This window comes from Pteronotus mesoamericanus, unplaced genomic scaffold, assembly GCF_021234165.1.
Source record: "Pteronotus mesoamericanus isolate MK-2021 breed Mesoamerican mustached bat unplaced genomic scaffold, CSHL_Meso_final contig_105, whole genome shotgun sequence".
Lineage (NCBI taxonomy): Eukaryota > Metazoa > Chordata > Mammalia > Chiroptera > Mormoopidae > Pteronotus > Pteronotus mesoamericanus.
This window is the reverse complement of record NW_026555006.1, coordinates 12,558,509-12,570,426: the sequence shown is the minus strand read 5'-3', so window position 1 is coordinate 12,570,426 and position 11,918 is coordinate 12,558,509. Positions and strand designations below refer to the sequence as shown.

The 11,918-nt window shown below is 33.0% G+C and overlaps 1 protein-coding gene and 1 non-coding gene across 4 annotated transcripts in view; one reads left to right on the top strand and one right to left on the bottom strand.

The window, feature by feature from the left end:
• Positions 1–955: 955 nt before the first annotated feature.
• LOC129071532 (small nucleolar RNA SNORA2/SNORA34 family) lies at positions 956–1,081 on the top strand. The gene has a single exon (XR_008529269.1). It is a non-coding gene; the product is annotated as a small nucleolar RNA SNORA2/SNORA34 family (small nucleolar RNA).
• A 7,625-nt stretch (positions 1,082–8,706) lies between these two features.
• ATG4C (autophagy related 4C cysteine peptidase) overlaps positions 8,707–11,918 on the bottom strand; it is an 80,424-nt gene continuing 77,212 nt past the window's right edge. For all 3 annotated transcript variants that reach the window (XM_054574154.1, XM_054574149.1, XM_054574161.1), the window contains one exon: positions 8,707–9,844. In XM_054574154.1, the coding sequence (XP_054430129.1) occupies positions 9,677–9,844 (168 nt within the window). In that variant the 3' untranslated portion in view covers positions 8,707–9,676. The remainder of the gene's footprint in view (positions 9,845–11,918) is intronic.

Genomic DNA, 11,918 nt, shown 5'->3' with positions numbered 1-11,918 from the left:
TTTTTGCACGTTTTCTTACTTAATCCTCACAATATGATAGCTACAGTTATCTGTATTTTTTAGTATATTTTATTGATGTTATTATAGTTGTCCCAATATTTTCCCCCTTGCCCCCCTCCACCAGATACTCCCGTTCCCTCCAGCACTCCCCTCCCCTTAGTTCATGTCCACTGGTCGTGCATAGAAGTTCTTTGGCTTCTCCATTTCCTATACTATTGTTAACCTCCCCCTGTCTATTTTGTACCTACCAATTATGCTTCTCAATCCTTTCCCCGCATCCCAGCTGATAACCCTCCAAATGATCTCCATACCCATGATTCTGTTCCTGTTATGATTGTTCGCTTAGTTTTGGGGTTGGTTTGTTCTTTTTTTTAAGATTCAGTTGTTAATAGTTGTGAATTTGTTGCCTTTTTAATGTTCATAGTTTTGATCTTTTCCTCAAGTAAGTCCCTTTAACATTGCATGTGATAATGGCTTAGTGAAGATGAACTCCTTTAGCTTTACTTTGTCTGGGAAGCACTTTATCTGTATTTTATAGATGAGGTTAAGTTACTTATTCAAGGCCGTGTAGCCAGTAAGTGCTAAAATCTCTATTCAAGCAGCCAGTCTGACCCTACAGTTTAGTCAGTTCATGAATGCCATCTCCACTGTGTAACACTGGAGCTTGACAGAGAAATACTTGTTTTTCCCCAGATTTAAGGATCATAATGTTCTCCAAACTAGTAATGTTAAGTGAATATGTAAAGTCTTACTCTTAAAGTATTTGTCCTAGCTGATGCTGTGGTATAATGTAATATAATATAATTTGATATGTTCTTATAGACTATGACCATTGCTTTAAGACCTATGTTTTGCATGTTTTATTACTTTCCAAAGATGTATCTTTGGTGTCTGGGGCCAATTTTACACTATATAAAAATTCAATAACACTTTATGTTTTGAAAATAAAGACTAATTGGCCCTGAATCAAGGCCAGCAGTTTGTTGAAGCTATTGGTTTTCAAGTGGGAGCCTAAAGAAATGTCTTTCTATGGTCTGTTGACCATTTCAGAACTTAGGAAATTCATTAGAAAGAAACATCTGAAAAAAAGTTTAAAGTAAAATTAAAAAATGAAGAAAAATTTTGCAGAAATTGACAAGCTGCTTCTATAATTCATATGGAAATATAAGGGATTCAGAATTGCCAAAATTATCTTGAAAAAGAACAAAGTTGGATGGATTACTCACACTTGCCAATTTCAAAATTTACTACAACTCTATGGTAATCAAGATAGTGTGGTACTGGCACAGAAAAACATACAAATGGAACAGAATTCAGAGTCCAGAAACAAAGCCTTATATTTATGGTCAATTGATTTTTGACAAGAAGGACAAGACCATCAAATGGGAAAAGAATAGTCTTTTCAACAAATAGTGCTGGGACAACTGGATATCTACATGCAAAAGATGGAATTTGGACACCTATCTTAGACCATATACAAAAATCAAATCAAAGTGGATTTCAGAAAAACCTAAAAGTAAGAGCTAAAACTATAAAACTCTTAGAAGTAAAGTATAGGTATAAATCTTGGAGACCTTGGATCAAGCAAGGGCTTAAATGTAATATCAAAAACACAAGCAACCAAAGAAAAAATAGAAGGTAGGTCAACTGGACTTTATCAAAGTTAAAACCATTTGTGGTTCAAAGAACACCATTAAGAAAACCAAAAGACCAACAACAGAATGGGAAAATTGTTTGTAAATCATATATCTGATATAGGACTTGTATCCTGAATATGCAAAGAACCCTCACAACTCGCTAATATAGACAACCCAATTTAAAATGAGAGAATTTGAATACATGTTTCTCCAAAGCAGATATAGATATATGTGTGTGTGTGTATCCAACAAGCGTGTGTGTGTGTGTGTGTGTGTGTGTGTGTGTGTATCCAATAAGCCAACAACCACATGAAAAGATGCTCAACATCTTTAGTCACTAGGAAAATTCAAATCAAAACCACAACCAGGTACCACTTTACACACACTAGATGGCTAAAATAAAAAAGACAATAACAAGGGATGGTCAGGAAGCGTAAAACTGTAACCCTCATACATAGGTGGTATGATTGTAAAATGGTGCAGCCACTTTGGAAAACAGTTTGGCAGTTCCTTACATGGCTAAACATAGCATTACCATATGCCCAGCAATTCCACTCCTAGGCATATACATAGGAGAAATGAAAATAATGTTTACTACAGAATTATTCATAATAGCCAAAAAGTGGAAACAATCCAAATGTCTATCAACCTACAAATAAGCAGTATGTGGTATGTCCATCTAATAGAATATTATTCAGTGACAGAAATAATAAACTGCTGATGATATATGCTACAAATCTTGAAAACATTATGCTAGGTGAAAAGAATCAGACACAAAAGGCCACATATCATATGATGCCATTTACATGACATACCTAGTTTAGGCAAATCGATGCAAACAGAAAGTAGGTTAATTAATAGGTACAGAGTCTTTTTTTTGGAGTAATGAAAATATTCTGGAATTTGATAGTGGTGATCATTGCACAGCTCTGAAAATATTAAAAACCACTAAACTGTACAGTTTATTTTTTAATAAACTTTTAATTGATTTTTAGAGATAAAGACACATCAACTCATTGTTCCACTTAGTTATGCATTCATTGGTTGATTCTTGTATATGCCCTGACAGGGGAACAAACCTGCAACCCAAGCATATTGGGACACCGCTCTAACCAACTGAGCTACCCAGCCAGGGATGAACTGTACACTTTAAAAAGATGAATTACAACTCAATAATGTTGTTACCTAAAACAAAAACAAACAAAAAACACTTCACACCTACTAGGATGGCTAAAATCAAGGACATTAGACTTTCATATGTAATCTGATTTTCCTAAATCACCTTACATATTATGAATTTGGGGCTTTTGAACATCAGCTGACAAGCACTTTGAGCTCTGAGCTGATGCTGCCTGCCAGCCAATATCACAATCTTTGTATTGCAGATTATACACTACTGGATTTTACATTTCATTTCCCCTTATTTTGTAAACATGACATGAAAATGGAAAAATGAAAGTGCTAAAACTCATAAGAAATGTACGTTTCACAAATTTAATAAAATTAGTATAAAGATAAAAACAATCATTAGCCTCAAAGAAAGGCTCACTGAACTTTAAGTCAATCAACTGTATGTTTGACTACAAAGAACAAACAGAGACACTTATGAAATGCTGGAATTATATCATCCAAGATCATATCAAGCCTATATGATTAAAAATAATTTTATAACTTTCAAAATATCCTATAATATTTTATACTCTCTGGGACATTGTTTGAAAACATTATGTTCAGTTCCTTCATTCAATTGTTTTAAGTGTTCACAGGAACATATTACAAACAAAAGTAAGAGTATCTCTAGGCATAGGCATGGGCTGGTAGCCACAAAATGGGCCAAGCACAGTAAGTCAGGATTAGAAACCAGTCATAAGACACAGGAAAAAATGCTATGTAAGTCAGAGGCTTAAGACAATGTCAATGCATAAATCAAACTATAAGAGACTGAGGGGCAGCCTTCTCCATTAAATAAAAGTTAAATTAAAAAAAATCAGAATCAAAATCCAACCTATTAAACGTGCTTAAATAATGTAAACATGAACACAAAATAGAAGGAAATATAGACAAGTGAAAATAGTATGTTGAGGGAACAGAAATGTGGGATGGATTTTCTTCTGTACTATCTAAAATATTTTAGAATTTGGAACTCTGATAAATAATTTTGGTTGTTAGAGAATAGTCATGGGGATGTAAAGTACAGCATAGGGAATATAGTCAATAATATTCATTCATATATATACACACACATATATTTATCTCCCCATTAAAACTCTTCGATTACTTACTAGAATGCTGACCACAGAATCTCCTGACTTGTTCCATTATGTGATCATCCAAGTCCCAGGACTTACAATTGTCTCCTTAACCTCAAACCCCATTCACCGTCTTAGATCCATAAGCTATAATTTAACACAAGTGAGTTAATCACAACAATGCTAGGTAAATAGCATGCATGTAAATATTAGCCCCAGAGATGCCACATGACTCACCTGCAGGGAGTGACATTCACATTACACACACTAAAAACTGTGCTCCCGGGCACTGTGGAACATGATTGTCCCATGTCCACTTTCTTGTATTGGTCAGTATTTACTTTATTCCAATGCCTACACCAAATTTTAAATCATCCCAGCCTGTGACTGAGTAGTACAAATTGGTTGTTACAGAATAGTCATGGGGATGTAAAGTACAGCCCAGGGAATATGGTCAATAATATTCTAATAACTATGTATGGTGTCAGGTGGGTAAAAGATTTATCAGGATGATCATTTAGTAAGTTATGTAATGTCTAATCACTGAGGTGTACACCTGAAACTAATATAATAAATGTATGTCAACCATAATTTTAAAAAAATGATTTTAAAATAAATACATAAATAAATCATCCCAGCCTACAAGGCTTTTAATTCATATACTTTTATCTGCGTCAGTTTACTAGGTGCATTTGCCTAGACACACTCAAAACTTATTGTCAGTGATTCTCTCATCCTTTTGTTATGAGACCCATATTGAATTTCTAACTTTTCCTTTGTTTACCTTTCCTGCTTATAAAATAACTCATGAATTCCTAATTCTTTCTTATATTATCTTAGTATAAAATATAAGTATAGCATGTATTATACTTAAAATTATCAGCTTAATTGTCAATAATTTAAATGAAAAATTATTCCCTGCATAATGTTTTTATGATTCATCCTTCGTTGACATCAGAGTCTGGACTGCCAACTTAAAAAAGGAAAAGACTAAGTTTCTAAATTTCTGGAGAATTAGTTAGAGGGTAGCACAGTAATTTTCTACCTAATAACAAGCATATGTTCTCCACTTTTAACATATTTTTCTTATTGTGAGAGAATAAGTGAAATTTTATAACTGTAGTTGTAAATGTTTTGGGCCATTGCTTGCCACCAATTGTCAAGGAGGACTGTAAAAAAGAAAGAAAAATGCTAATTCAAAAATGTGTCTGCAATACTGACTCTAAATACAATATTTTTCAAAGTTTATAGGCAAGAAAAAAGTCTTTATATACCCATGAAAACCACACAAAAATGCTTAAGATTTCTAAACTGACTTAAGATTCAAACTATAAAATGATATAAAATTTATGTATTTGAATCAATAGGATATTTCCATTTTTTTCCTGGCCTGATGTTTCACGTTTTCAATTCAGTATCTCAAGATATTTGGTCTAAAAGTACAATTGAGTTGAACACTATTGAATTGTGGTTGATTGACAATACTGAGGCTATAATAAATATTACCTGATAAATATTCTCCTAAAATTTTTTAAAAGACATTTGCTCTTTTTATAGAAAATAATAATCCCTTATTCTTTCCATGAAATTGACTCTATCAATATATTCTAGATATCTTGCTTCTATTTTACAACTATTTTAAATTCTGTTTCCTCCTTATGTCTGTTTCAATAGAAATTCATATTGTTATTTAACATTTTTAAATGTTTTTTTCATATTCTGTACTTCTTGTTTCTTCCTGTTTTTGGAGAATCCTTTATAATGTTTTTATGGCTGTATAGTCAAAAAGACTTAGATACACAACCTAAGCTACAAAGGTGATCTCTGATAAGCTATGAAAATGAACCTCTTTCCTAGCAGCAAAGAAATTAGCATATAAAAGGAAAAAAATACGGGATTAGTATGGTCTGACCAAAACCACAGTGCTTTCTGGTATTAAATAATAGAAGTAACTATAGATCTCTGAAAAAGTAGAGATTTCTGACCTAAAATTGAGTATATTATACAGTTAAGTCATTTTTCCTGTTTTGTTGCTTTAATTCTTCTAAAAACAAGATAGAATTAACATAGATAACATAAAATACTTTTAGATATGTTTGCCCTTGGACAAGGTTAAATCCTAAGGTTAGCAGAATACAAAAAAGAACCTAAAATTTTAATCCACTAAAGTTATCTTCTCACTAATACAGATTTAATGGGGTTAGTTTAATGTAAAAACAGAAAAAAATCGATACCTCAGGGAAATTCTTTTGGATATACTTGTACTATAAAGGATCTTTTCATTCATTCATTCAGCAAATGATGAGTCTCTGGTTTGCCTGCTGGTGGTTAATACATTGACAAAAGGGGATTCAAAGTGTCAAGTCTTAGGAAGAAGAGAAAAAAGAAACCTTCACCATCAAAAGTGACATCAGCATTTAAAAAATTCATTTCTGAAATGTTAATGGCAAAGTCTAATATCTTAATATTGATGTCCAAAAGGAGTATCCTCCTACCGTAATTCTAGCAGAACACCCATCTAAGAATCTTTTCCTCTTTTACTTTCCTTCATTCCAGGCTGACAAAGATTATCCATAAGCTTTATTGACTGAGTTTACCAGCTGTCAGAATTTGAAATGAAATCTGTGTTCACAATAAAGTCTGAAACCAAAATATACTGTATACCTCTATTCTAATTATAATAATGCAGTTTTGTCACCTTTCCAATAAAAGATTATCACAACTTTCTGTCTGGTCCTCAGCTGAAGTTGAATTAACAGACAAGATAAATCCATCAGCCTCTCAATTTTCATGAAAGTATGCATGTATTCACACATATTATTATTTTTTAATAACAATTTCTAATTCTAAACATTAATTCTCAGTCATGGGGATGATTGTATGATAAGATTTATTTGTTTTGTCTGTACAGTATTGAGTATCTTGAACATAACTCAATAGAAAAGAAGTCTGTGCTTCCTCTCACATCTACTCTGTCCAGGTATAATTTTATCTCATTTCAATATCCTACTTAAAAATGACTCCCAAATATGCTGATAACGTCCTGTTCTGGTATCTTAAGATGTGCTGAGATAAAACACGAAGGTTTTACAGAGTTCTTCTAAGAGAACCCTTACAATTAGTTCTGATTCACTGGAAGGTATGGGCGCTCTTATTCCATGTGCTTGTACAATCCTGTGAATTCTGTAGGTCTGTAGGAACAACAAAGTGAAATAATTTAGATGAAATTGGGCATACCACTGGCTTCTTGTTCCTGTACTCCTTTGATCTTCTAGGAAAATCAGTACCGGACTTACTTTGCCCAAATCTTATCTAAAGAAAATAAAAGTTTCAGATTTCAGGCTATTATTTCAATTCAATAAACTATCTTCACTGGGAAATGACAAACATAATTTGTCTCATCAGGCACAATAAAGCAATCTGCCCACCCTCTGTTTCTATTTTGTATGCAACTCTAAACCTAACAAATAGGCTTTCTGATGGAAGAGATCAATGACTTTAAATGATGCACAATTTTATATCTATCTAAGTCACCTTTTCAAATTAAACATGAAAGCTCCATAAAATAATATTTTCCTTTCAGAGCAACAATATTTTTGCCTTTATTATAAAGAGAATTCATTGGCGACGACTTTTTCAAATGAAATGATTAAAGTAATTCCATTTTGTTGTTTGTTGATTTGTTTATGGTGGCCACTCTGATGTGTGTGAAGTGGTATCTCATTGTGGTTTTAATTTGCTGCTCTCTGATGGCTAGAGATGTTGGGCATCCTTTCCTATGTCTCTGGGCCCTTTGTATGTCCTCCTTGGAGAAGTGTCTGTTCAGGTCCCTTGCCCATTTTTTAATTGGATTGTTTGTCTTCCTGGTGTGGAGTTCTATGAGTTCTTTATAGATTTTGGAGAGCAAACCCTTGTCTGAAGTATCATTGGCAAATATATTTTCCTATATGTTTGGTTCCCTCCTCATTTTGGTGATGTTTACTTTAGCCGTGCAGAAGCTTTTTAATTTGATGAAGTCCCTTGTGTTTATTCTCTCCTTTATGTCCTTTGCTCTAGGGGACATACTGGTGAAAATATTGCTATGTGGAATATCTGAAATTTTCCTGCCTATATTCTCCACAAGGCTGTGTTGGTGGGAATGCAGGCTGGTGCAGCTGCTGTAGAAAACAGTATGGAATTTCCTCAAAAAACTATAAATGGAACTGGCGTTTGACTCGGCAATTCCACTGCTGGGATTATACCCTAAGAATCCTGAAACACCAATTCAAAAGAACCTCTGCACCCCAGTGTTCACAGCAGTGCAATTTACAATAGCCAAGCACTGGAAACAGCCCAAGTGCCCATCAGGAAATGAGTGGATCAAAAAACTGTGGTACATTTACACAATGGAATACTATGCAGGAGAAAGAAAGAAGGAGCTCCTACCCTTTGTTACAGCACTGATGAACTGGAGAGCATTATGCTAAGTGAAATAAGCCAGGCAGTGAAAGAAAAATACCCTATGATCTCACCTATAAGTGGAACCTGAACAACAAAGGAAACGAGTGAGCAATATATAACCAGAGACATTGAAAGAACAAAATAACAGTAACTGGGGCCCGGGGTGGATAACAGGGGGAAAAAAGGGATGGTTTGTCAAGGAACTTGTATGTAGGACCCATGGACAAAGACAATGGCGGCGGGGAGGGGAAGGACTGAATGTAGCAGGTGGGAGTGGGTGTCAGGGAGAGCAGTGGGGGGAAATGGGGGTAACTGTAATTGAACAACAATAAAATAAATAATTGATTAAAACCAAAACAAAGGTGTTTTATGTTCTCACATCTTTATTAAAGTATTTACTTTATAATCCTGACTCAATAATAACTCTTGTACTCTTATATCACAAATTTGCCTTTAAGTAACACATAACACACTTAAGGCAGATTTACCTCATAGATGTCTTCAGCTTATAAACACCACTACACAGATATATACAAATAACAAAAATCACATAGAGGAGCATCTGCTAGTACCTTTCTTGACACTTATATTTAGATTTTGAAATTGCATAGTAGTTCCCAATAGAGTTCCCCCAAAATTTAATTTTTAAGATAAGCAGCAAATGCCATTCCTATCTTAAAATTACCTTTATCTGATCTGATTAGATGCCATTATTGTTAGCAACATAAACTTGAAATTTGTGGGGAAAACCAATACTTTATATTCACTCCTCATAGAAAGCTCAACAGCAAGAAAAATGAGAAGCCATTATAAAATTATATTGCTAAATATTACCTAACTTTACAAGTCTGCTTATGTAACTGTGTGCATATAACAGCTAACAATTACTACTTAATATATCAAGATACATCCAAAAGTATCCCTTGGTTGCATTAGTATCAGGCAGCATGGAAGAGTCATTCTCTGGTCTTCTGGTCACTAGTATAAACCGAAGCATTTGAAACTATTTGGTATCCCAATTCTGGGGCCTGTATCACAAAACCTGCAGGAGACTAGTGGCCTCAGGTGGAAGAATTCAAAGACTGGAAGGCTTGCTGTTAAGGTAGTGTAATTAGAAGATCTTAGTGAAGTAGGAATGCAGCCCGAATCATTTGTTATTTATTAGAAATCAAGATTCATTAAATCATTTCTCTTTCAGAAAAATATCTTAAAACTTGTATATTTTCAAGTGTTTTTTTTAAAGAACATATAAAATTAAGACATTTGTGAAAATAAACCAGTTTCATGTACATTTGTTTCTCTTCATTTTCTCTCCAAGTTCTTCTTGTTAAGCACAAATGTACTTATCTTTTAAAGCAAGACAAACTCTTCTGTGCTAAATCTTTTTAATCTTTTCATTTCCTCCTCTGAGAAAAGGTCTTCTTTATTGGTTGTAGTAGATGTAAAATCATAGTCTCTGGAATGACCATTTACGAAAGTAAATAAAGGGTATTTCTCTTTAGAAGAAATTTTCAGCATCTGTAAGAGAAAGTACAGAAGAATCCTTTATCCAACAGTATACAGTGGGACCACATGACAAAATCTAATGTTTTTAGCCCTGAATCTCTCGTTAGCCTTTCTCATTTACATTTATTCAGCACTACTGCTTTAATATTCTGGCTAAAAGACAAAACTGACCAGCACTGTATAGTTTATTTATAGCTAAATGCCTACTTCTCCATTTGGAGTAGCCATCAAAAAGTAAGTACCATGCCCCCCTCGAAAGTATGTCTTCCAGTCACATCAGTTTGAACGTTTACTATTTATTTATTATTAAATTTATTATTATTATTATTATTTATTATTAAATGAGATAATATTTATTTCGTTTTAGTAGTAGTAAATACTATAACAAAATGGTGTAATTGACTATAGTAAAATATTATAAAAGATTGCTTGGTACCAGAACAAAAAAGCATTAACAGAGTAGGAAGATCTGTTCTAATACCAGTTCTACAACTTACCTTGATGTGACCTTCAACAAAGGACTCTACCTGACTATCATCTATAACACAGGGCAACAGATGGCCAACCTCCTTACCTCAGAGAATTTTTAGGACAACCAAAAGCAATATAAAAAGTTATTTTTAAAAATTAAGTTTGGTTTTTCCAAAGGTCACTATATTTGAAAAAATATTTCTGCAAAAATCTAGTCAACATAAAATATAGTAATCTTATGCCCACATAGTAGTAGTCCACACTTTACATATTACCTTCTGGAGTCACATTAAATAATTCAGAAGTGAAAAAAGCAACACATGGAATTTTGTGGGGACAGACAACCTTTACAAGCTCCATCCATTGACAAGCCAACAATCCACTCTAAACTATTTTAAATCTTTCTGTTAAAAAATGTTAAGCAATTTTCATTTAAAAATACATTTAAAATTTTGAATGAAGGATGTTTTGATAAAATCCAATGTTTCTATAGATAACCAGAAACTATAAGGAGATTGAAGAGTTTATGAGAGTTACAAAGAATGATGGAAATAATACCAAGAGAAGTTACACAGGGGTGGGCAAAAGTAGTTTACAGTTGTTTGTATGGAAAATAATACAATAATTAATAAATAACAATACAAGAATAAACTGTGTTTCATGCACTCACAACTTAAACCTACTTTTGCCCACCCTGTACATCATTCATCATGATCAATTAAATATAATTTGTTCTTAAAGGATAATTTCTGGAGTAAAAACCAAATTTTATCAAATGTCAATATTCAAATAAAGGATAGTCAAATTCTTATATATTACACTTACAGATTCTCTTGAGACACGGCTAAACTAAATATGTATCCCTGGCACACAGATACAATGTTAAATAAAAAATGTTTCAGTGAGATTGTTAATATAAAATACATTTTAGTTGAATAAAAATGAACCATTTAAAAACAATGAAGTACTTAAGAAAGTAGATGTGATGAAAATCAGATCCTGTAATTCATACTGTGCTCCTAATTTGTATATCGCTCAAGTTTACCTTATTTACATTCTACCAAAAAAAGAAAAAGGGCAAAAATGTGCAAAATGAAAAATAAAAGAGAAGAGACATCTGATCAGTCAGTGTCACTTATAGCCAATGGCTGGACTATGTCCAAAATTGTTGTCATTTTATATTCATTTAATGTGTCTTATAAAAATCCAGTATCTAACGAGCAGTTATCATATCATTTTCAAATCAACACGGCAGAGCTAACATTATCATCTCTTCATCTTTTCTTTCAAGATTATGAAAGAAGTCATTTAGGTTTATTAGTTGCTCATCAACTAAGATTCAAATCTGTACCCCAGGGCAAAATGTCAGAAAGGAACCCTTTAGCCTTTAATTATAAAATTCATTTACTTTTTGCAAACACACTTGCAAGGTAAAGTCTTCTAATGCATATTTTAATGATTTAGGCTTTGAGAATTATCTTTTTTAAAACTTTGCTGTGTTCAAAATATTTTTAAAGATTACCAAATGAAATACATATTTATGATGTATTCATTTGAGTTGAAAACTTATGTCCACACGAAAACTTGCACATGGATGTTTATAGCAGCTTTATTC